Source organism: Trematomus bernacchii, unplaced genomic scaffold (genome assembly GCF_902827165.1).
Source record: "Trematomus bernacchii unplaced genomic scaffold, fTreBer1.1, whole genome shotgun sequence".
In the NCBI taxonomy this organism is placed as follows: Eukaryota; Metazoa; Chordata; class Actinopteri; order Perciformes; family Nototheniidae; genus Trematomus; species Trematomus bernacchii.
Genome location: NW_022987313.1, coordinates 10,449,779 through 10,474,156, shown reverse-complemented (window position 1 = coordinate 10,474,156; position 24,378 = coordinate 10,449,779). Strand labels below are relative to the sequence as shown.

Below are 24,378 nucleotides of genomic sequence, written 5' to 3'. Positions count from 1 at the left end.
AGGGAACAGGCTGTTCTGATGTTTACGGTCTGGGTACCACAGAGCCTCTTCCAGACAGTAACACTGGCTTCAAGTCAACGGAACAAATCCTTAAAAGGATGCTTTTAAAAATCACATCCATTATATGTGAAAAACTGTCTTTTTATTAAACCGAAATAATAATTAAGCCTTGAAATCATGATGTTATCCTTCTTTATATAGGTTACATTAGATCACATGTCATTCAGCCCCACAACTGTAGGAATCACTTGATCAGACCAAATGTCATAGGAAAACATCATAGAGGATGTAACAGGAACACAAGGAGGGTACTGTTGTTCAACATACATGCTCCCTCTACTGGTAAGAATTCTGAATTCCTGCATGACTCAATATGTCAACAGATCATATATAACTTAATTTCTGCTGTGTTTCCAGGACTACTTGGCTTACATTATCGATATGAGTAACCTTCCTATACGGCCAGAGCAAGTGTGTGGCCTGTTTGGGAACATAGAGGACATCTATGAGTTCAACAGGTGAGTCACACACACAATACTAACACAAAGAGCATTCTAACCATACTACATCTCCATCTAATTTGTGTTATGATTGAGTATGACTTAAGACTTTCATGGTAGCCAGGCAAAGCTCACAAAGTCTGCTCAGTCGTACATACTGTGTGTATGTAATATAATGTTCTATTGTAAGATAATAAAAGAATGTTAAGAATGCATGCTGTTATTTCACTTGTCGCTGCTATTTCTTACACTGACATGAAACGGATGGAAGGAACGACAGACTTTACACCACACACACACACACACACACACACACACACACACACACACACACACTCCTATAGATATCACAAAGCCGGGGAAATGCTTGCTTCACATTTATGTCAGCGAGTACTCATTGCTGACCACACTGCTTGCCAAAACACACATTAACATTCCTCTCTCCTCTCACAGCAAGGAGCCTCCCCGGTAATGCCAAGGCTATCGTAAAGCTCTGAACCACAAACGGGGATGATTTGATTCCTTATTACTTTTTAATGAAATTCTAACCAGCTGTAGAAGACAGATTCTGACAGATTTAGGATCTAAAGGGACATATCTTTCTTGTCAAACTGCACTAGGAAGCTGTGTTTTCCAAAAGTTAGCACTGAAGATAGTGAAACAGCAGATTCGAACTATTTGGAGAAAAAAATATTTAACTGCGATTTATTTTTGGCATATAATATGATAGGAGGGAATTCATTTGGCAAACGTTTTTTTCATTTTCATTGAAAGATTATGTTAAAAGTGATTCATTTTTTTTTGCAGAGATCTGTACTAATTAAAGAGGGTTTTTTCACTCTGAAATATATTTATAATATTATAATTTGTATGCCGGGTCTTTTCCTGCGATTTTGGATATTGCACCAGTCCATTTATATAAAAAAAAAAAAAAAAAAAAAAAAAAATCCAATTTTTAAAGGGGACCTATCATGCAAAATGCACTTTTTGATGTCTTTTATACATAAATATGTGTCCCCGGTGTGTCGGGGAACTCACGCAGCGTCAGAAAATAAAACCCTCTCTCTTTTCCTCCGTACCCAAATCTCTAAAAACGGGGGTAATACGGAGCTGATCCAGATTTGCGTCCGATATGACGTAATATCCGAAATGTGGACCCACAGCACTATCAGAAAGTTGCTATCAGAAACAATGCCGACTGCTTTGGACGTAATATGGTCGGTGCATGTTCACATTAGCATCGCTAACACTCAGAGCTAACCTGTACTGGAGAGCATGTGTGTGAAGAAGCTGGAAATCAAAAGGAACTCACCTTGTGGTATAACCGGCAAGAGAGAAAGCCTTTGAGCTCCATACTGTTTCAGAAATAATCCATGATAATCCATGATATGGCGTTTCATCACGGCAGTATTTAGTTTAGACAGTAGCTGCCGGGTCCCGCATGAGCTCAGCCCCCTCCTTTTTTTTGTATCAATTTTTAAAGCTTTATACCCCAAATCAGGACTTTTGAAACAGGAAGTGAAATGGAGGAATATGAGGCATGGCTAGAATGGGTGATCTGTTTGGTATTTTGAGCAAAACACTTCATAGACATATTTTTTATATATTTTTATATATCTGAGATCTATGCTATTGCCTAAAATTAGCATGATAGGTGCACTTTAACTTTCATTCCTACATTAAACCCTTTTCCCACCTCCAAATATTGACAAAGTAATCATGCGGTATGAACAAATATTGACATTGTGTCCGAGACACATCTCAGCACCAAGATTTTCCTCATTGTACCGTGAACATGTTGACATTATTCAGTTTCAGTAGAGCCACGCAGTCTTTGATCTGAGTTATAGAGCGCTGTGTGATGAATTGTGTTTGATTCACATATTTTCATGTGTTTTGTTTACTGAGCAGGTTTCGTGCAGAGCACTCATGATAATTGGTCATGTTCAGGTTTTCTGTGCGGCTGGTTTTTTCCACACTGACCCTCCCCTCATGTAGCCTCCTTCAGTCATGCAAATGTTATTATTGAAGTGATGTCACACCCTCTCAAGCATTTAGATGCTGTACAACTCTCATGTTGTGCTTTCCCAAGCTCTGGATAAAGCTTGTTTTTCATGCGACTGAAGGCATGGAGAATTCCAAGTCAAATGCTTTATCTTATCAGTCTGATCATGCAACAAGGTTAATGTTTAACAGTGAACGTCGCCATCTAGTGGACATTTTCAACAAAGGTAAAATCTCTGAGAATTAGAATGCGTTTACTTTGACACTCATGTCCTTCCCTTGTTTTTTTTATCCCTTCTAGAAATATAAATTCGGTTAGCAACATTAACACTCGACTTTCTTTCTGTTTTCAGTGAACTGCTGCAGTCCTTAGACATGTGTGAGAACGACCCTGTGGCTATCGCCCGCTGCTTTGTAGATAAGGTTAGAGGAACTAAAACGTCTTGCTCATGCTGATTTACATTCATATCATAAGGAAATAAACTCTAGATGTCTAATTGTCGCACTTATGTTTCCTCAGAGTGAACACTTTGAAATATACACTCAGTATTGCACCAACTATCCCAAGTAAGTAGCTAGAGAACATTTCTTTTAATTCAACTTTTGCTGAAGTATTTTCTTTGATTGTAGTGTAATGTAATTCTCTGCTGTCCCTCAGCTCAGTGGCAGCACTGACCGACTGCATGGGGAGTAAAACTTTGGCCAAGTTCTTCAGGGAGCGACAGGCTGATCTGAGGCGCTCCCTCCCTCTGGGCTCCTACCTGCTGAAGCCGGTCCAGAGGATCCTGAAGTACCACCTGCTGCTCCAGGTACACAATGTCCACAGTGGTCCATATGCTGACTGCAGACTGCAAGCTTTGCTACATCGAATAGCCTGTGACTGGTTACCAGTTCAAAGAGTGATATTTTTTCTATTCTGGTTCTTTGATTTGCCTAGATAGTATTATATAAGGTAAAAACAACAACAGCTGCCAAATTTCACAATTATGTATCTGGATACACATCTCTCTTTGTTTAGGGAAAGATTTTCCTAGTTCCCTGTTGGACGATCTTGTGAGAGATGGTAACTGTCCCTGCTCTCTTTTAAAAGGAAATAGCGAGGCACTTTGACCCGGACGAGGAGGGCCATGAGGTTATTCAGGAGGCCATAGACACCATGACCGGAGTGGCCTGGTACATCAACGACATGAAGAGGAAACACGAACATGCTGTCAGAGTGCAGGTCAGACCAAAACGCCACGCATGCACGCCACGCATGCATGCCAACATCCTCTGGAAAATGTGTTTTCATGTCACTGCCATGCAGTACTCTCACACAGTACAAGATGTACTCTGTCAAGGTGCATTTACAGGCAGCTCTGTCACACCCTGCTGTCTTTTTTCACTCTTTTTCACTCTGGACCTTCTGATTTTGTCTTGTTCCACTGTTATCCACTACTACTGTCACTTTGATTTCACCTTCTTAGCTTTCATCTCCTGCATTAAGGTGTGGTTTTAACCTCCAAATCATCAAGTATTGCTTAACAGATGTTGTCCAAAGCTAATCCATAACCCTTCACAGTTTGTTGTTGACCTAGACACATTTCTCAAGTCTAGCAGCATGGTAAAGTGAGTGCCACTGCGTCACCTTCCTTGCTTTCTAAGGCTGGCATGTGTTTCCTTTCATGCTGGAGGAACAGTGCTGACAGTGGGGGTGTGTGCTTTCATGTGCAGGAGATACAGTCTCTTCTGATAAACTGGAAGGGTCCTGACCTGACCACCTACGGAGAGCTGGTGCTGGAGGGAACCTTTCATGTCCTACGGGCGAAGAACACCCGTACGCTTTTCCTCTTCGAAAGGATGCTCCTCATTACCAAGAAAAGAGGGGAACACTACGTCTACAAGATCCACATCTCAGTAGGCCTTTTGACATTGTTTTCATTGATTTAACAGTTCTAAAGATGTAGGAGAAAGGTCATATTTTCTGTTGGGTAGAACATTCTGACCAACTCATGATCAAGCCTCAGCTAAATCACTACATTACATTATGGTTGCAGTGCGCCACCCTGATGCTACTCGACAGTGCAAAGGATCCCCTGCTCTTCAGTGTCATCCATTTCAAGCATCCCAAGCAACCCCATACTGTGCAGGTAACTGTGAACACCAGCCTTTTTCCTTCTGCAGCACTATTCAAATAACAATTTAAATACTTGAACATATATAATATTAACGTCTGTGTTGACCAAAGCTTTGTCTGAGCGCCAGTGATTTCACACTGTTGTATATCTCTGTTCAGTATGCATGCATGTATCTGGTTTAGCTTCATTCATGTTGTTGACGTTGTTTTCTAAATGATAAGTGCTTGTTGTTACAGGCCAAGTCAGTAGAAGAGAAGCGTCTCTGGGCCCATCACATTAAGAGGCTCATTCTCGAGAACCACAACACCATCATCCCACAGAAGGTAAACAACAACATCACAAACTGTTTTATTCTCCTTAGCTTCTGAAGGGACACCTCGTATTTAAACACGCTGTCTTTTTCTTTTAAAGGCAAAAGAAGCCATCCTGGACAACTCTAACTGTAAGTGTCACAACTTTTGATACGACAATTCAACTGTTTCCATAGCAACCAAAGATGCTTCTCACCAAAGAACATTTTATTATCAGTGGAAAATGTGCTGCTGAATCTGAACAGGAAGGCGTATCCCATAAACAATCTATCGATGTAGAGAAAATTGTTTATGTAATTGCGCATCTGAGAGACATGACATTTCACCCCCCCCCCCCCCCCCCCCCCCCCCCCTTAGATCCGGGGAAGTACCACTATAGTCCTGAGAGGCTGAAGAAAACAGAGTCCTGCAATTCTGACGACTTCCATGATGCAGGGAGAAATGGGAGAAGGAGATCAGGTATAAAAACACTTATTCATCTTTTTGTGTTTTTGTTGCTTTATATAAATATAATTGATTTGCTGATCTTTAATCGTCCTTAACACAACATTGTCTATCTTTTTAGAGCCTGCAAAACAAATCATGAGGACCACAAAAGGTTTGTACCTGTGTTTTTGTTTTGCTCATATCACCGGATGTTCAGTTTGGGAGCCTTAGTGCAGCTTCATTAACAGTGGGTCAGTTTGATCCACATTCTAGATGCCGCTCTGCCACGCCTGATGTTATTTGTGTGTCTAATAGGAATTGCCCATATCCCTTTTGCTTTGTTCTCCCTCAGACACCTGGGAAACAGATCTAAAGACACACTCCCACTCCACCGGCCTCACCCATAATGAAGTCAATTATATTGACACATATATGCCACATTGGGGGAAGGCTTTGTCATACACAAGCTCTTTTCAATAGTCAATCTTAGCCTTCATCTCCCATATCGCATCTATTCTAATTGGCCGTTATGGAAGAGGAAACCTCTGTGTTCTTGTCCTCAGCTGTCCTTTGGCTCACAGTCCACATCCAGTTTTTGAACCAATGTAATGAAGAAGCAATTTTCACGTCAACCCCCCTCATCACTTCCTGGCTAATTGCATCATGTCCAGTTTGAGCCTCTGAGAGGAAGACTTTCTAATTAGTATTTATCTAATCACAAGGCCTCCCTAAAGTCTGGGCCTCGCTCCGGCTCTGCTAACTATAATTGTGAAAGATTCATGTGATGCTCAGGCTATTTTGTTATGTTATATTCTCCTTGAGATTGTTATTCCAAAGTTATTGACCATTCTCTAACGTTGATCTCTTCTTTTTCTCTGTTCTGCAGCCGTTTTAAAGGTAAGTGCTGAAATCCAAACTGATACACTTTTTTCATTCTGTCCTCTTTAAATGTCAGTGTGCTGCGGTGAGATATGGTTTATCCAGTATTACTCTGCAGTCCAACTTTTCTTTCCCAATTGCTAAATAACTCAAAACTAAAAATGAGAAAGTACAAACCTTATCTTCACCAAACATACTTGGACTTGCCCTGGATTACAAAAATCATATCTCACCTATTCTTTAAGCGTCTTTGTGAGGATTCCATCCCATTTACAGTCTTTGCAATCACACCACGACTTAGCACTGGCCTTGCAATAACAAACCACATTTCTATGACTTCACGCTACAGCACGCAGGAAGTGAGGGTGCACTGCTGGGGGAGAGGTGCTCCCTTCAGCCGGACACTAGTGTCAGTGCGCTGGCCTCCAGTGTAGGCGAGGAGAGGTCATGTGTGGAGAGTCTAATTCCCAGAAGGCACTCTCTGGAGCCCCTAAGTCCTACTAACAGTGACCTGAAACTGGTCTCTCTGGAGCTGGAGAAGGCAGAGGAGGAGGAGGAGGAGGAGGAAGAGGAGGAGAGTTACACGGAGGATATACTGATGGGAGACGACCAGGTAGCCGACTTTGCCAGCTCAGTGCTGGCGGCCATCTCCTGCTGGCACTATAGAGCCAGGGCTTTGCTTTCTACTCACTTCACAACGGTGAGGGTTTCTGACACCCACGGGTTTCCTATTTCCTGCTCCCTTCCACTGGCTTACCAATACTCACCGCCACTCTTTCTCCCACGCTTGCTCTCTCCTTCTTTTTTTCCTGCTTCATAAATAGAAACCAACTAACACCTGCTACCATTTGCACTGTGCTCATTGAATGCCTCAGGTTAAATTCCTCCCATTGAAGTGCATGGACTGAAGTTCTCCCAAACCGCTGAGTGTGAACTCTAAAACATATGGGGGTGAAACTTTAAAGTTGGACTTGGTGCATGCCTTTTGAATGTATTGCCTTTTTATGGAGGTGGAAGTCATCCCACTGTGCATGCACGGTTCTCCTCTGTGTTGTTTTCTCATGCGTGTAGTTACAATGTGCTGTGCTTCATGATTGATGTTGAAGCTAATGCTATTGCCTGCATTTCTATTCAATCCAGTGGATTAATGCAAGCTGTTAAATGTTGTTTGACTTCAAAGGTTATTCTAATCTAATTGAATTATCATTATAAAAGCAAAGGCTTTGCTCTTTGGTATTTCATAATCGCATTTCCCTTCTGAATATTCATAGTCGGAAAGTGTTAGGGTTCATTTTTATACCAGTATTGTTTTGAACATGAAAACAATGCTTGTCTTTTGAAGACTCGTGTCATAGGCTATCAAGGCTGACCTTAAGACACATGAACCTCTAGGTAATGTACAACCTCAGGATGTTTTAGTATACAAACTGGCAGTTTAATGTCCTGTATTTTGCTCTTCAGGATGATCAGAATAAAGATACGGCTGAACTGAAAACTACACGGACAGAGGAGGTAGAAACTCACAGCCAGGAGGAACAACATGTGGATGTGGCTGCCAAAGAAACTCCTGCCACACAGGTACTTAACAAATCATTTATAGATTTGTAAAGCCATTCATTTCCACAGGTGTCTCTCAGGCCACGTGTGACATTTATTCACAGTTGTCCTGTCTATCCTCATGTCCTCAGTATCGCCTAAAGTGTTGTTAAGCTTGTTTGTAAGCCATTGCATATTTTAAATTGACACACTTTTGGTCAATTTGCTGTTGTTATACAGTTTATGTGATAATGCACTAGACATTTCAATAGGTTTCCTACCTTATCATTTCCAATAGGGCATTTCTCTCAGGCCTATTTGAAAACTTTCCTGGAGCTATATTAGTGCTGATGTTTACTTGAAGTCTGCTAAATTAAAATGCCACACACACATTGATATTCTGTGATCAGAACTCCCTCTGAGAAAGGCAACCTTATAGTTTGGAGCCGTTACCGCCTGATTTTCAAGATAACTTTGCTGAACAGCCCCTGTGTCTGAGAAAAGTGTTCCTCATTACTCTTCCTAACCTTATCTCCACCACACAGCTCCAAGCTGCACTTTCTTGCAATTGCCCACACTCCAAAAGAGGAACACAACACCTGCAAACTCATTTAGATAAATGGCCGACTGAGGCGACATCAGCAATATAAACACGGTTAAAGCCGCAGACACAGAAATATTCCCCACTAAACTCGCAACAGGAAACAGAAATGGTCCAAAAAAAGGTCATTACTACCCAAGCCGTAAATACATTCCCAGTGTCACCTTAATTTCTAGCCACACTTTCATATTGTACATAAAAACATTGTTATTAAGCTCAAGTTGGACTCAAAAGATAAAAGACACGCATCATAAATTGTGGATGCTTTAGATTGAATTGCCTCGGTCCATTAATGGCCAACATAATGTCTCATTCACCCATTGTAAACACTCCTATCATGTTTCAGGCCAATGTGGAGGAGCTGTGCCCTCCATATCGTGTCCCTCAAGTGAAGAAGAGTGATCATCAAGAGGTGCATCACCCCCAGCGCCCAGAATCCCCCGTCTCCCCTCTCCAACAAGATGACGACACCCAAGAACCTCAGGATACCTCGAGAGAAACTGTGGAAGAAGAAGAAGAAGGAGAGAGTGACTCCTCCGTTCTCCAAGTGGATGAAGCGAGCGTACTGACGAACGGGGAGCTTTCAGAGGAGGAAGAGGAGGGTCTCTCAGACGATAAAAGCATCCTACCTTCCTCTGTGTTGGACCAGGCCAGCGTGATAGCAGAGCGCTTCAGCAGCAGCCTGTCCAGGAGGAGCAGCCTGGTCTCAGAGGACTTGGGGTCCCTCGCCTGCCCCTCGCCCTCAGTAGAAAATGAAGTCTTAAAAAGCCCCTCAGCTTGCATGGACTTAGAGCAACACGCCCGGATGTTGGCTCAGTCGTCTCCAGAGCATCAGGTGACCTCAGAGGCTGATCTGTCAACGCCTACAAACGATCCTGAACTGCACACTCTGATTGAAGGGGAACTCGGGTCCACTCTCTCCAAACAAGACCGCCTCCTCATCTGCAAGATCAGAAAATACTACGAGCACGCCGAGCACCAAGACGCTAACTTCAGCATCAAGCGCAGAGAGAGCCTCTCCTACATACCAGCAGGTCTGGTCCAGCATCTGAGCCGACAGCTCAACAGTGTTCCTCAGGAAGAAGGTACCCCGGTCAGCAGGAAAGGCCTCTCTCGCAACCGGCCCACTTCCTGGTCAGTGTTTGACCTTCCTGGCTTGGAAAAGAATCGGAGCGCTGGCACTCCTCAAAAGACTGAACCACAGAGGGCAGTGGGAGCCAAGGCTAGGTCTCAGAGCATTTCTGAGGCCTCAACCAGCACAGAAGAAGAGTTCCGACCTTCATCAGAAATGCACAAGGTTTGGCAAGAAATGGAGATGGCGGAGGAGAACGAGCACGTCCTGCAGAGTGCAGAGGAGACGCTTAACGACTCGAGCTTAGATGTGACGCAGGATGCCAGCGCAGACCTTTCAGACGCTAAAACCAATAGGCAACCATCTCTGATTTTAGAAGAGTCTGAAATAAGCTCCGCCTCAGATCTCTCCCCCATCTCATCTCCTACAACAACCTTTCCAGCCCTGGAGGGTGGATCCAGTCAGGACTCTACGTCTCAAGACAAGAGCCATGCCGACCAGGCCCAACTACCCAGGATCACAAGCTTACGGGCAAGTCTGGACGAGGACCAGATCCTGCAGGACATGGGGAAGATGAAAAACAAGGTGTTCCAGCTCGCACGTCAGTACAGTCAGCGCATCAAAAACAACAGACCATTGGTCTGGCAGAGGAACCGAGAAAAAGCGAGCCAACAAGCCTTCAAGAGTTTGCCTGCAGTTCAAGAAGAGAAAGTGCAATTGAGGAAAAAGGGTAAATTAGATGCAAATGATTGCCATGTTGCTCTCTTTTGCAGTGACCTACTTCTTTAGCTCATGTAGAAAACTGAACAGCGTTTTGTGTCTGTTTTTTGTGCAGGTAACCCCAACCTGAGATTGCCCTTGAACATTTGCGATCAAGCGGTCATCCATGAGGAGCGTTCTCCAAGTCCGGAGAAGACCCCCAGCTCTGCAGCCAGCCCACAGAGCCCGCCCCCGGAGACCGAGGCCTTCCATTGGCCTCACGTACAGGAGCTGCGGACCAAATACACAGACCCCTCCCACTCCTCGAAAGTAACCCGTAGCTGCACGGCCCCAAACGGGCTGCTGGAGTGCAGCACAGAGCGGTGCAATGGCTGCTCACACAAGTACAGCAGCTCCTCTGACCTCCACAGCGCTCTGACTGACTCCCCCACCCCACGGTCTGAATCGGGGAACAAAGAAAGTTGTGCTGTGGAGGATTGGGCCCAGCCCCTGCTGTGCAGGTGGAGCTCCTTAGACCACATGTTAGGGTCTCTTCCACTCAATGAAGTACAGAACCTTAAGGACCCTGTGAGGACCTGCCTGTCAGTCAGTCAGGTGTCTCTGACAAAAAGAGAAACAGACAAAGATGGGGACAGCGTTCTCCACGAGGAGCTGGACTGTACCAATAAGTCTGCTGCGCCGGGTTCAGGGAAAATTACAGAAAGTAATCTGGTGAAAAGCTTACGAGAGAGGTTCCAGAGCTTGACCACCAGCTCATGAGATACGATTTATGAACATTTTTATTATCAGGGACTATCATGTGAAAACATTATCTGTCTGACACTTGCTTGTCAACATCCCTGTTTCTTTTTTTACCCCCAAAAGAATGCAACTTGTCTGCACATTGTTTTCACTATAGGTCTCACTATAGGTCATGGTGATGATGTTTGCACCAGTGAAACTCAAAGGGATATAATTGGTCTTTGGTGAGGCCAATAAGTTGCATGCAAATTGTCTTTAAAAAGGAGTATTGCAATATTTGTACATTGGGTATTTGTTTGCACTGTACAACACAAGTTTATGTAAAATGTGTATATAGTCCCTAGTATCAAATTGAAGATTAGGTTCTACTTTATTCTTATGATATGCATTTATTTGGTTTCCTCCCACTGTTGGTGATTGTTGCTATAAGCACCATAGCACTATTTTCATTTAAGATGTCGACTGCCAGCTGGAGTTTGAGGGGAAGCAAAAAGGTTTGAGCGCAAAACCAAAGAGGTTTTTTTTTTTTTACATTTCACTTTAATGCATGTCACAGCAGTAACTTGCTTCTACGTTAACTGAAGCTGCTTCTTAACTCCTTCTCACTTAATGTATCACTGGAGCTTTTATTTTTCTCAATAAGTTGTATATTTCCTCTTTAATATTATTTATGAGACTGTACATTTTTGAGAGATTAGCCTTATGTAAATACTGACCCGTAGCAACCCTTTTTACTTTTCCATTCCAGAAAATATATTGTTTCATACTTGAAGTTTCCCATATTTTCAATAAAAACAGAAATGGTAAGTGTCCACAAATGTCTCCTTTTACTCTGTCATGCATTTGAAACCATTGCAGAGCCTTGTTAAATCTACAACATCCGTGGTCCACTGGTTAAAAGAAATGAAGAGTGCTTTCATATTCAGACTCAGACAGCACTACTTTTTTTAATGCAGGATTCAAAGAGAGTCAAGACCATTGTACTGTGTTAGTAACAAGTGGAAGTAATGTGTTTTATTGACATGATTTTGTATTCTGAATTACATCTCAAGCCGCAAAACTAAACTGAACTGACTTCAAGGTTTAAAAAAAACGTGCTCTCAGGAGTAAATCTTGCATTTGTGACAAAAAAATATTTATTTAATCAATGCTTGGAGTCTCTGGGTCCTAATAAAAAGTAACATTGTTTTTATCTGCTTTTAAATATGATTTTTAACTTGATGTCCCTTACTTTAATCATTATAATCTAACTCTATGGGACCTACAAATGAAGAGGTGATGTCAATGCAATGTAAAAGACATGGGCTAAAATGGTCAATTACTTATTAAAACGACAGGTTTAACGCTGGTAGTACGATAAAGTGGGCACATGTGATGTGTGTACAGTGTATGTCTTTATTAATTTATTTTATGTGATTTTTATATATTAATATATAATGACTGCACACAGCCCAGCCTTTGTGCCTCAGGTTATGGAGGAACAGGCTCTGTTGAATTATCTGTGCGTTCAACAGTTGCGTCAAGCCCGCCATTAACAGACGGACTCTCACCGGAAGTCATCACCGCCATCCTTCAAAATAAAAGCACAAGTACTGCTCAGCACTCACAGCAATGTGTTCCCATTAACGGGTGTTTTATTTTGGCACTATTCAGCAGAACGTGCACTTTCTCTGTCTGTTTACTGACTTGACACTCATCCGTGATACCGACAAGAGGCGTGTAGTTCAACAAGCGTCTTGAGTTGCGCGTATAAACCCGCGGTGCCATCATTATCAGACTTCCTCTTGCACAAAATCAATTAACTTTAGATTTTTCGTTACTGGTTGGCACAAAATCATTAAACGTAAATTTTGTATGAAGTATGGGCTGCGCAATATCGGGTCTGGAAGCTAAAGGAGAGTTTGGAGAGAGGACCACAGAGGATGCTGCTGCGACTCCCAGCGAGCCTCAGATTCAGATGATCAAAGAGTCCTGGAAAGTTATCCGGGACGATATAGCCAAAGTTGGGATTATCATGTTCGTCAGGTAGGATGCTTAAACTTTGTTTGTACTTTTCCATGTCAAATGTTTTTTTTAAAAAAATATGATTTCATATTTCATTTAATTGTATGAACAATCATACGACATAATGGAGACATGTGAAATGGGACACGCCAATCAGCTTTATGAAGCTTGAGAATTGGGGCCCAGACAATAAACAGTGTTTACATTACATATTAATACATCTAAAATTGAGAGTTCGTGTATTATACAGAAACATTACAACCCAAAAACATACCCCACACTAACCAAAAACCCTGAAAACGAAATAACTAACCCTAACTACTTAATGGTCTAAACATTTAAAAATAAAAAAAGTCAGATAAACACACACATTATATAGGAAGATTACGGTACATATAAATGCATTTAAGAGGAAAGTAAAGGTGCCATTCAGTATCAGTAGATCAGTAGCCTTTGTTATAATGCGGTTAATCTCCTTTATTTTTCACTTCAAAATGGGATTATAATAGTTTGTTAAATGTAGTAGGAAAATTATGGATTTTCCAAAGAAAAACCACTTTTAAAAAAAAATGACATTTCCATATTATGTGTGTTTAAATAATCAGAATAGCCATTGACTATTATTAGACAGCTCAGTGAAACCCCTACACTGTGTTCTGACCTAAGAGATGAGGAGGGTCTTCTGATCCGCTGTGAGGATGACACGATGCCTGACCTTTTCATACGAGCTGTAAAGTGAACATCCAACATCCCTCCCCTCTGCCCTCTGACCCACACAGCTTTCATTTAGAGCTCAGAGCAGAATCCCCCTCCTCCTCCAACCCTTATCACTTCCTATCACATCTTAATAACATTACATAATAACACCCGCCAACGGCCTGCAATAGTGCTATACAATTAAAGGTATTAGCCATCAGGAAAATGCATTTGATCAATTAGGATGATGACTAGCGTCCGGGAAAAACATATTTGGCCTTTGGCAGGGAAACAAACCGAATGAAAGTGTATGGTGATAAGAGTGCCGGACATTCAGGCTGCCGCAACTACAGTAAAAAGACTGGAGGGCACATAGCTAGAAGCCCAGTAAATGCCCCTGTGTCCCCTGAGTGACCTCAACTGTTGAAGAGCTTGACCTTAGCATGAAGAGCCGGGAAATGCAGGGGCCTCTTGGGGGTCAGGGCCACCCCAGGGTTGTCAGGGCTTGTATAATGACTGATCAGTAATTATTACATTGAAAAAATAAATAGGAAAAATCTGTTTTCATTCCGCTCTTGCTGTCATTTAACTGACCTTATTATTTGGCAAGTGGAAGTCCAATTTATACAACATAAGATACTCTAAAGGCCTGGATCTATTCATGAATACAACCTCTAAATAGTGCCAATTAAAATTCCACTTGAGCTGTATAGGGCTACATTGTCTGCATGGTCACTGCATGTATGCAACAAGACAAACACATTTCTGACAGTGAAAATGAAGAAGAGCCCATTTTTACTCTCTCTAATACGTAAAGCTTGGACAGGAACATTTGCAAAGCGTCTTATACCAGAGTGCAAACATTGCACACATGTATTCAATCAAATGTGTATTCTCAAGCTCTGGGAGAAATGAAGAGACTACTGTGGAAATGTTCAATTTCTCTGGTTTTGCCATTTACATGTGTGTTATTGATTATAATAAACGTTTGGCTTTATTTAATGCCGACAACATGTCTTCCAAATTCAAAGTAGTTCATTTATTTAGAGCAATCATTGGCGGCAAATCACAACTGAGCGAAATAACCAAAAAAAGACGCAGTGTTTTCAAACCTCAAATAAGGCAAAAGAACAAGCTCATTTTCATTTTTAAACCCAATATAAATGTTTTAACTTATGGAACATCTTTATACTTAGCGTGATCTAAATTAATTTGGTGAATTGGTAAAGGAACATGTCAGTAGTTTGTAGAAAAGATATATCTATAAACCAGAGCTGTAGTTGCATTATTATTTAAAAACACTTCAGTTAAACTATGGGATGACACATCATTAAAAAAGGCAGGCATGAGAATATGGTAGCGCATAATAAAATGTAAAGATGTCAAGATGGCCTGAACAATCCCTCACATCTTATCTTGTCAATGTATTGCATTTCAACAGAGCTGTCTGTATTCTAATCTGCTTGTCAACGTGTGTTTTCCTCAGCAACCATTAGAGAGACCGTCCCCTTTCAACCCATCTCTCTCTATTCATCAATCAATATATCAAAGGAGGGGGGGGACATGATTTAGACATCTAATGTATTTATTCATGAGGACTTTGTTCTGTATGCCAGGTTTAGAAACATGTTATTTTTCCTTTTTAGTAGTGCTTGATGGCCATGGGTCAACAGAATAAGCTTTTGTCTGAGTTTTAGGATATTAAATTAAGTCTTCTTTTTTTCCATCCATTCCACTGTTTGATCAATAAAAAAAAATATGTTCAATACCTTCATGCTAATGTAGATGTAGATGCTGCATATTAATGAAAACCATGCTTAAACAATATAATACATGTATCTCACATGGCATATTGATTACTGATGTGTCATGAATGGATTTGTACTTCTTTTCAGTTTTCCATAGCTTCCATGTCCTATGACTCAGTGACTCCAAATCAATACAGCATTGTATAACTGTGGTAGATGTCAGGTATTCTTATACTCATACGAATATCTTGATGAAAAAAAGTCAACATTTATTCAATTGAAAACCCTTGAAATTAATCAATAGCTTTTTATATTATATGACCTTATGACTCTGCTACTCTGGACCAGTAGTACACTCGTTGTATGTATTTTATATGAATATTGGCACGAAAATCAGCAGTTTCTTTATTGAAAAGTCTCATTTATTTTGAATAGCTTCTAAGTCATGTGACCTAATGAGTTCACTCCAATGAAGCATTGTATAGACAAAGAAAGTAGACAAACACAACATTCTATAAAAGGAGGTGTTTCCTACTTTTCTATAGTTTACAATGTTGTATTGATTTGGTGTGACTTGGTAACTTGACATAATGGCTATAAAAAAAAACAAGATTTTTTTATTAAATACAGGCACATTTCTATAAAAGAATATTCATTAAAAAAAAGGATGTGTACTATATTCCAATAGAAAGAAGGTTTTCTATTCTGTATTCTTTGCACCATTGTCATACTGTCATTGTCAAAGAGAACTTACATATAACCCTTGGTTCTCACTGCAAGCACGATCCTGGCAGCGTGAGTGATGGCAGGTCGCTCAGCTGGAGACTGGGAGTCGCTCTGATTGGAGGCAGCGTGATTAAACTGTCTGGTTAAAGAAAAGGATTGAGGGATAATCAGAAGAGCAGAACTCTATCAGGATCAGTGTCTTCATTTAACCGGAACCCCGCCCCGGCTCTGAAGGGGCGGGGGGGCTCATCACTGAGCTTCATGTGGAAATGAGGGTATCCATTACCTGGTTTAAAGACCCACCATGGCCTGTCACTGATTGCAGTTGCTGGGTGTGACTGTAGGACAGAGTGAGAACAGAAAGACAGTCAGACATGAATCCACAGTGACAGAACGGCTGCAGCAGGGGGGGCGCCTCCAGTCGTTGATGAGCTGGACTTCACAGTTGTTAGACTCTTGGGGTTATGTCATATTAGCTGGGAAACACAACGGTGGTGTAGTGTTTTCATTTTGGGAATGATTATGACAGGCTTGCACTGTGGTTGTCTTGGCAACAGGTTGTTTGAGACTCATCCCGAATGCAAGGACGTCTTCTTCCTGTTCCGAGACGTGGAGGACCTGGAGAGGCTGCGGACCAGCCGGGAGCTGAGGGCGCACGGCCTGAGGTCAGTGACCAGCTCTGAATCACAGAACACTCCAGCCAATCAGAGGACAGCACAGAGTCAGGGTGATACGACCCACATCTGCTAGGGCTTTTCATATCTGAATAACAATAATAATCAGGATAAAGCATGTTTTCTGGTTGTAATGTAAAGACTAAACTGCAATCTTTAAAGGATATTCCCTGACAAATATTTCACAACAGATTTTGAGTAAGTGTTTTCTGGTGATTTTCAATTAAGATATCTTGATTAATGAATTAATCACAAATTATTCCATTTAAGTCTGTAAATGATCATATTCATCGTCCTTTAGCATAGCATGCCATACTATAGTAATAATAAAGATCTACAGGAGTAACACATTTCAAAGACAAATAATTGTATAGATTTTTCCATAAAAATGTAAAATAAGGTGTCATGTTAAACATTACAGTATTCTATACTATGAATGCTGAATGCCATAATAACATTGTATTACAGTATGTCATTAGAAAAAGAAAAGAAATGTTAGAATCAACCCGTCATAAAAATGTCAAGGTAAAAGGTCAAGCATGTCATCATAAATTATAGTATACTAATTGTATTTTCCTCCTAAACACAAGTACATGGATACTTTTCTCCCAGACACATAGAGCAGTGTATGTGCCACTGACCCAAATGTAAAACTGCAGCGGCCATATTCAGCGTTATTGGAAGAACATGTACCCCAGCAGTGTGGCTCATGGATGTTTCTGATAGTGATTGGACAACAATGCGGCTACATCACACCAAGGAAAGGCAGGCTTTGACTGCAGGCTCTACTGCATGGAACACACAGTAAATGTTTTGGTCTTTTATGGGAAAAACTTAGAATATCACAATACTGTTCCTTTTAACAATACATGATAATAATACCATGTTGCACACGGCACAGTGCAGTAATATAAAGCAGCACGCCTCAGGTAGTCGTATATCATTATATCACAGCTTTCCTCTGCTCAGACACAGCTTGTAGCCACTCTGCTGTTCCCAGGGTGCATCAGGGCTCTCTGCCTTTCTTTATGCACGAGGTCAAAGCAGCCAATTACCACCTGAGGACCTGAAGGTACAGAGGTGAGCGTGGCAGTATAGCACAATGTGTTACGCATCCCAGTGTGAACCGGCTGCTCTCAAATTCAGGGATAAGGCCAAATGGCCCTTCAACGGCACACGGGGACATTAGAACAAATTAGAGAGGAATACAGACGACAATACAAATACAGAGGGAAGAGAGATCGGAACCTACTCTAACCCTTTGTTCCATTCATCACCAAAACTGTCACACACACAGGCTGCAGTGATGGCACACACACCTGCAAGAGCAACAAAGAGAATCCATCTTGTAGGGTTTTGTGCAGGGGGAGAATTATTGTCTTCTTCTGGGGGAAAAAAGATCGTGCAATGCTGCATCATTAAGATACAAATTCAATTGTGTTATTCTTTTTGGTATTTTGATTTTGTGAAACAGTAAATGTCACCATGCAGCTTTTTAAGGCAGAAGAGTGTGACACTTATCCTCAGTGCTCTTTAATGGTCACACATGCAGAGCACACAGCACACACAGCACACACAGTGAAATGTGTACCAGGAGTCTAGTACCAGGAGTCTAGTACTAGGAGCAGTGGGCAGCTATTGTACAGCGCCCGGGGAGCAATGGGAGTGGGGGGGGTTGTCCGGTGCCTTGCTCAAGGGCACCACTGCAGGGCAGGAGGTGAACTGGGACCTCTCCAAGTAGCAGTCCACACTCCATATTTTAGGTCTGGTCGGGGACTTGAACCGGCGACCCTACGGCTCACAGTCCAGGCCCCTACTGACTTAGCCACTGCCGGTGGAGAAGTACCCGGTGATAGTCTCTAATTCCCCAGTTTCTGGTGGATCAAGCAGGCTCTTTTCTTTTCTCCATCTCTTTCAGGGTGATGTCTTTTATCGAGAAAAGTGTGGCGAGACTGGACCAGCTGGAGAGACTGGAAGCTCTGGCTCTGGAGCTGGGGAAAAGCCATTATCACTACAACGCCCCTCCCAAGTACTACAGTGTAAGAGATCCCAAACAGTGATTACTTAACAGTTTTGCTGCTTTTTTAAGAGGACTTCAGATATTTTGAATTCCACTGATACTGTAGATGTTAATCACAACTGCTTAATGGGAACACCTGTACTCTTGGAGTGACACACTTACTGGATATTGTTACTAAGCCCTAAGCACATCAGTAAGTATCTGTCATAATTATTTTCCAGTACGTCGGAGCTGAATTCATCTGCGCCGTGCGGCCCATCCTGAAGGAGAAGTGGACGTCTGAGCTGGAGGAGGCCTGGAAGGTGAGGAGTGTGTCTCTCTGTGTAGTTTGAATCAGAGACCCCTTCTGGGTAAACACCTGGTGAAATAGGCTGGATGTGTGCAATCAGCATGTCAGCTTCAGGCTTGTCTTTAATACTCCATGTAACATGTCAAGATGGAACCCAGTGCAACACCAGCCTGACTGATGAGGACTTACATGTCACTGAACCATACATGAGCATATTGAGAAAATGGGACATGGCCCTGTCACATCATGTTATGTCACTTCAAGAGCCCTAGTGTAATTAATACAGAAATGTTGCTGTGCTAGATGCATCTCTCTTTACTGCAGAGCGTTCTGCACGCATAGGCGTGGATACATTAAAGATGTTGAAGACATTTTTCCTTATATAACACATATCCATAAAAACAATTTTTAATGTGCAATTTGGTGACATTTTATTAAAAACAGTCTGTTTGAAGCTTAAAGTTATATTTCAAAATTACATTTAATTTAAGTAAATTCTGTAAATCGTTCTGCTTTTAATTGATGGCTTCTAGTGCCCTCTAGTGGTTGAAGTTGGTTATGGTAATTACATTTCATATTTTGCTCTTCCCACTTAGGACAAAATACCAATATTTAGCAAATATTGAACAAATATATTTTATATGTAAATCACCAATTACAGCATTATGTTTGGTTCCATATACTTTAAAATAACATATTGTAGTGACAATATCTAAAAAGTTGCACACGTAGAACTTCCTCATGCTTTGAGTTTATCCCAGTAGTTTTCCCCCTCCTCTTCCACGCTTTGTTTAAGAAAAAGCCTAACTTAGACATTTTGCATGTTAACAGCCAACATCTTATGATAAATAAAGAATGATTACATAACTGAGCTACATATATCTTCGAGCAAACCTCTATTACTCATCCTCCACTCCAGCAGTATCTTACAGCACTGTTTCAACAGAGAAAATGGGTTTTGATAGCTGAAAATGGCTGAAAATAAATACATATACAGCATTGTGATGAACAGTAGTTATCTGCATTCAAAACTGTTGAATGTGAATGTCCCCCATGTACCTAAGGGGACCCTGACCCAGTTCAATGTGTTCTCCAGACCCTGTTCCAGTTTGTGACGGGCCTCATGAAGCGGGGGTACGAGGAGGAGAGTGACCGGCAGCGTGAGCTTGCAGCCTCCCCGAAGGAGAGACCGGACAAGAGGAACACAGCGATATGAGACTGGGACTCTTTAAACCAGCAGTGTTCATGTATATAATGTATTTACTGTGTCTTTTCTACAGCGCTTAATGTTAACCGTGATCATTGTTTGCTATCTTCTCACTATGGACACAAAAAAGAACTTGCAGTGGCTTTCAATAACGCACTTTATTTCTGAACTTAGATTCTGCTGCTGTCCTCTTTAATGAGGACCTGGAGCACAGAGACAATTCAAATGACTGAAAATATACCGGCCATAGTTTAAACCTGCCTTGTAATTAACTGAAATGACATTATTAAAATAACCAGCCAATACTTTGTCTCTGTATTCATAACTCAAAACATGCCTTTCAGTCAAATATAACTTTTAAGCATTTTTTCCATCATCATTCAGAAATCCGATTCACTTTTCAAATCCCTACATTAACTTAAGCTACACATTTTATTGGTGTTTAACCATTTAAGACGGCCAGTTTGACAGCTTGGTATGAAATTGTGGCCTGAAACAAAAAAACTGCCTTTGTACTTCATGTGAAATAAAAAAACAAGTACTTTTCCAAGTCCAATATTAAACTATGAAATATATCTCATCTGATTGACTTCTGTGTTTCAAAGTAATTTTGCAGTAAATTCATTGCTCATTTCATTATTTAGAAAAAAGATTCTTCTTAAGATGCAATCAAATTGAAACATGGCAGCAGAGCGCACAGGTCAGCTGAAAATATGACATAAATATGGACTCTAACAATTCAATTAGTATGGAAGGCAGGAAAGTGGTGGGCTCCATGGATGTGGCTCCAGATGTGACGCAGATGTTGATGATGACCTGGTTCTGGAGCAGTAATGGTGGAGATTGAAAAAGGTTGACGTCCTGCATGAGTTAGAGGAATCCTCAGGGTTTCTGTCCTCAGCAGCCGGGATGAGACATGCAAACAATGGCATGGTATCAGAGCGGTCACTTGGTGGATGAACAGTGATTCTGAGGCCTCGGTGAATGGAGGGGGGGGGGGGGGGGGGGGGGGGGGGGGATCCCGTCCCCTCAGATCCAACAGGCCAGTTTATGGTTATGTTTAAGAGTCTGTTGCTCGTTAGGTGGCTTTAGTCTTCTTGCTTTTGCTTTTCTTATCTTTCTTCTTAAGTCCATCCATGTGAGCTCTTAGGAGGTTGGAGTACGCCTGTAAAGAATAAAAAACATCTGATTATTTCCTTTTAAATTCATGTCTGTGAAGTCTCCATCAACTGATGAGTGTTGTAATATTCTGCAGCCCTTCTCAGCGAGGGATGAAACTACTTCAAATGTTAATCTGCATAACGTCAGATCCCAGTTTCTCACAGACTGGCGGAAAAAGGCCTACAAACATTTTAAGTATGTATGTACTGCTTCCACCAGTATTATTGGGACCCATAATATTAAAACGAAGCTCCCGTTACCACCAGAAAATAATGTGTTGTCAAATCAACCAAGAGAGAAACCTTAAGGATTGCCGCTTAGCAAATGATTAAGCTCTCACGGCTAATTTATCAAAGATAGACCACTATGAAACAGAAGATAATTGTAACAACATCAAGAAGATCTAACCAACAAAGACTAAACAAAAAGGGCAACAGCTTCAAAACAACACAGAAATGACTAAATGATAAACTCAACATACCATTTGAAACTTGATTACTTCTTTGGTGTTGACCTGAAATAGCAAGAAATAAGAACCGAGCATTAACAGCCTGTAGAAATCATTAACAGTAATACACGAACAGATCAAGCACAGGAAACACCGGTCACTCACCACTGTGCTAATTTTCTTCTTGCCCTCTGATGCTCTGATGAGACATTTGTTGTCTGATGGTTCAAATGTCTCAGGGTTGCCTTTTCTGGGCGTTGGCTTGGTCCTCCCATCATCTGTAAACAAATAATCAATTTTAAATGCTTGGATGTTGAAATGGGAAATTCACAGTTTGACTTCCTGATCAAATGTAAAGATCAGGAGGGATCTGCTTACATTTCTTTAGCGTGATGACAACACTGCCAGATGATCTGCACTTCTGGAACAGTCGTGTAAGCTCCGTGAGAAACTGGACAGTGAGGCAAAAACAAATATGATTAACATTAATTTCAGATAAGAAGAGTTCATCACAGCAAGAGGACTGGACACATCAACAATGCTTTCCACCGATATGAGCTGATGGTACACTGTCAGTTTAGCAGACTCCATGTAAGTTAAGGTGCATTGCTTTATTATACCTTTCGTTTTCAGGTTAGTTGAAACATTTAACTACTTTACTCATTATGTTAACACCGTTTCTGCAAGAAGTTTTTGAAAGTTAAAAAACGTTTGTGCTGGTCTTAAATGATATTGCATCACACTGAAGGGTTTTACTAAAGTTTGCCTACTTTCATTCGGCCCATTTGATTAAACTGCATTAGTTTTAGCTTGCTAAATGTACGTTAACACAGCCTAATAATCTGGCAGTTGAGCATTGGTCGCCAAAAAGTACCTGGTTGTTAAAAGTATACATTGTGGTTAGCTTAACAAGTTTAGCAATTAGGAAAATGATTGTTGTTTGCCGATACTGTCTAGAGAGGATTCGTTACTACTGAGTGCTAACTTACAGCAGCACCCTGTTAGACGATATGGGTGTCTTTGTATGAAATGATAACCAGTTATACAAAACTGTAACAAAAGCCAGTTTATGACTATTAATACATATGTTTGAAAGTACATTCGCTGATAAACACATTTGCCATGTTAACGTATAACCAGTGTTAGCTTCAACCAATGGTTAGCATGTTGGCTAACGAGTCAGTTTGATGACTAGCCTAACGTTTTGCATCTGTAAGACAGCTAGAGCAAAGAGGGTGTATTTCTAGTTTATCATCAAAAACGTCGAGGGATGAAATTATCACAAAATGATGTGTTCTTACCGAATCATTCTCCAGCAGCACCATGACTCTGACTTCAGCTTTAGCGTCGGCTTACTGAAGCTAGCTGCTGTGAGTGAAGCACACGTACTACAGCCGGAGCCCCGCCCCGCGCGCCTCTGTGGGGGAAAAGCAGTTAATGAGGGCGCCACCTGCTGGTAGGGAGGGGAACAACACTCACATCCCTTCACCCGGTCATATCATGGATGCAGGGCCGGCCCTAGACATTTTGGTGCCCTAGGCGAGATTATGATTTGGTGCCCCCCCCCCCAGGGCCGGCTCTAGACAATTTGCAGCCCTAGGCGAGATTTTAGCTGGCACCGGTTTACATTTGAATAATCAAATAAGCATGTGAACATAACCAATAACCTACCATAGCCAATAACAAATAAATGTAACTTATTTTATTTTTGTTGTTCATTCATATCTTATTTTACCTAGTTAACATTTATTTATTTATGCATATTTTTTTATCTCTCCAGTTTTAAAGGATATTTTTGGTTTACTGTCCTATAGTATACATTGGAATGATTTCAAACCTGTTTATCCCAATAATTATAAAGGAGTGCCTTGGAAATATGTGTTTACATAAATTGTGACCAAACCGTTTGAGACCCACTGAGATAACTTAGACTAAAGTGAACTATCTAAACACTCAAGAGTCATTTACCTCACTGAGCTGTAGTTATCAGCCTCAATCCAACAACAATCCGCGGTACCGATGCATGCGCGCCCTCTCTCTCTCTCTCTTGCTCGCTCGGAGGCTCTCTCTCACTTTGGCTGTGACCTGCGGGCGCCTGATAAGTCAACATCCCCCACTTTCATCACTTACAGCGCACATCGTACCGGGTAAAGGCAAAATGTTGCCGGCCCGGGGTGCAAAGGGTGTTTACTTTATTCAATTATTAATGTAAATGTATTACATCAAGGGCAGAATTTTTATTTATTTTTCTCCCAGCGCAGCGCCCCTCCAGATCTGGCGCCCTAGGCCAGTGCTTCTCAAAGTGTGGTCCGTGAGCGCCCCCTTGTGGTCCGTGAGTATATTGGTAACATTTCATATTGGAATGGAAATACATTTATTTATTTAAGTTTTCCGCACTCTCGCAGGAATATCTCCGCAATGGAGCTTAAGTTTCACTTTCGATTGCATGATATAGCCCAGCGCAACACCTTCCTCAAACATGTTGCCACTTGTCTGTA

At 41.5% G+C, this 24,378-nt stretch overlaps 3 protein-coding genes across 6 annotated transcripts in view; 2 read left to right on the top strand and 1 right to left on the bottom strand.

Annotated features, from left to right (window-relative positions):
• Positions 1-12,099, top strand: part of LOC117476686 (pleckstrin homology domain-containing family G member 3) — a 29,746-nt gene extending 17,647 nt beyond the window's left edge. For 2 of the 4 annotated variants that reach the window (XM_034123378.1, XM_034123388.1), the window contains exons 4-19: positions 418-518; positions 2,858-2,927; positions 3,025-3,071; positions 3,163-3,313; positions 3,595-3,726; positions 4,218-4,400; positions 4,541-4,633; positions 4,858-4,944; positions 5,033-5,063; positions 5,290-5,391; positions 5,498-5,530; positions 6,245-6,255; positions 6,587-6,937; positions 7,699-7,815; positions 8,721-10,176; positions 10,282-12,099. In XM_034123378.1, coding sequence (XP_033979269.1) covers positions 418-518; positions 2,858-2,927; positions 3,025-3,071; positions 3,163-3,313; positions 3,595-3,726; positions 4,218-4,400; positions 4,541-4,633; positions 4,858-4,944; positions 5,033-5,063; positions 5,290-5,391; positions 5,498-5,530; positions 6,245-6,255; positions 6,587-6,937; positions 7,699-7,815; positions 8,721-10,176; positions 10,282-10,925 — 3,609 coding nt within the window. In that variant the 3' untranslated portion in view covers positions 10,926-12,099. The remainder of the gene's footprint in view (positions 1-417; positions 519-2,857; positions 2,928-3,024; positions 3,072-3,162; positions 3,314-3,594; positions 3,727-4,217; positions 4,401-4,540; positions 4,634-4,857; positions 4,945-5,032; positions 5,064-5,289; positions 5,392-5,497; positions 5,531-6,244; positions 6,256-6,586; positions 6,938-7,698; positions 7,816-8,720; positions 10,177-10,281) is intronic. The other 2 variants (XM_034123398.1, XM_034123406.1) reach the window with 2 other exon arrangements.
• Positions 12,100-12,681: 582 nt separating this feature from the next.
• On the top strand, positions 12,682-20,364 carry xgb (x globin). The gene is made up of 5 exons (XM_034125673.1): positions 12,682-12,932; positions 16,639-16,746; positions 18,674-18,794; positions 18,997-19,077; positions 20,161-20,364. The coding sequence occupies exons 1-5, from the start codon at positions 12,769-12,771 to the stop codon at positions 20,278-20,280; spliced, it is 594 nt and encodes a 197-aa protein (XP_033981564.1). The 5' UTR covers positions 12,682-12,768; the 3' UTR covers positions 20,281-20,364.
• A 46-nt stretch (positions 20,365-20,410) lies between these two features.
• Positions 20,411-23,288, bottom strand: srp14 (signal recognition particle 14). The gene is made up of 5 exons (XM_034125683.1): positions 23,182-23,288; positions 22,259-22,331; positions 22,046-22,158; positions 21,914-21,946; positions 20,411-21,436 (listed from the first exon to the last, which is right to left on the bottom strand). The coding sequence occupies exons 1-5, from the start codon at positions 23,203-23,205 to the stop codon at positions 21,350-21,352; spliced, it is 330 nt and encodes a 109-aa protein (XP_033981574.1). The 5' UTR covers positions 23,206-23,288; the 3' UTR covers positions 20,411-21,349.
• Between the last annotated feature and the right edge of the window lie 1,090 nt (positions 23,289-24,378).

Excerpts from the sequence above, each read along its gene's own strand:
- xgb (XM_034125673.1), top strand. The coding sequence starts at position 12,769 with ATGGGCTGCGCAATATCGGGTCTGGAAGCTAAAGGAGAGTTTGGAGAG. Across the intron at positions 12,933-16,638 it reads GGGATTATCATGTTCGTCAG|GTTGTTTGAGACTCATCCCG; the intron begins GTAGGATGCTTA and ends TCTTGGCAACAG. Across the intron at positions 18,795-18,996 it reads CCCCTCCCAAGTACTACAGT|TACGTCGGAGCTGAATTCAT; the intron begins GTAAGAGATCCC and ends ATTATTTTCCAG.
- srp14 (XM_034125683.1), bottom strand. The coding sequence starts at position 23,205 with ATGGTGCTGCTGGAGAATGATTCG. Across the intron at positions 22,332-23,181 it reads TGCTGCTGGAGAATGATTCG|TTTCTCACGGAGCTTACACG; the intron begins GTAAGAACACAT and ends CTCACTGTCCAG. Across the intron at positions 21,947-22,045 it reads AGAAGAAAATTAGCACAGTG|GTCAACACCAAAGAAGTAAT; the intron begins GTGAGTGACCGG and ends TTGCTATTTCAG.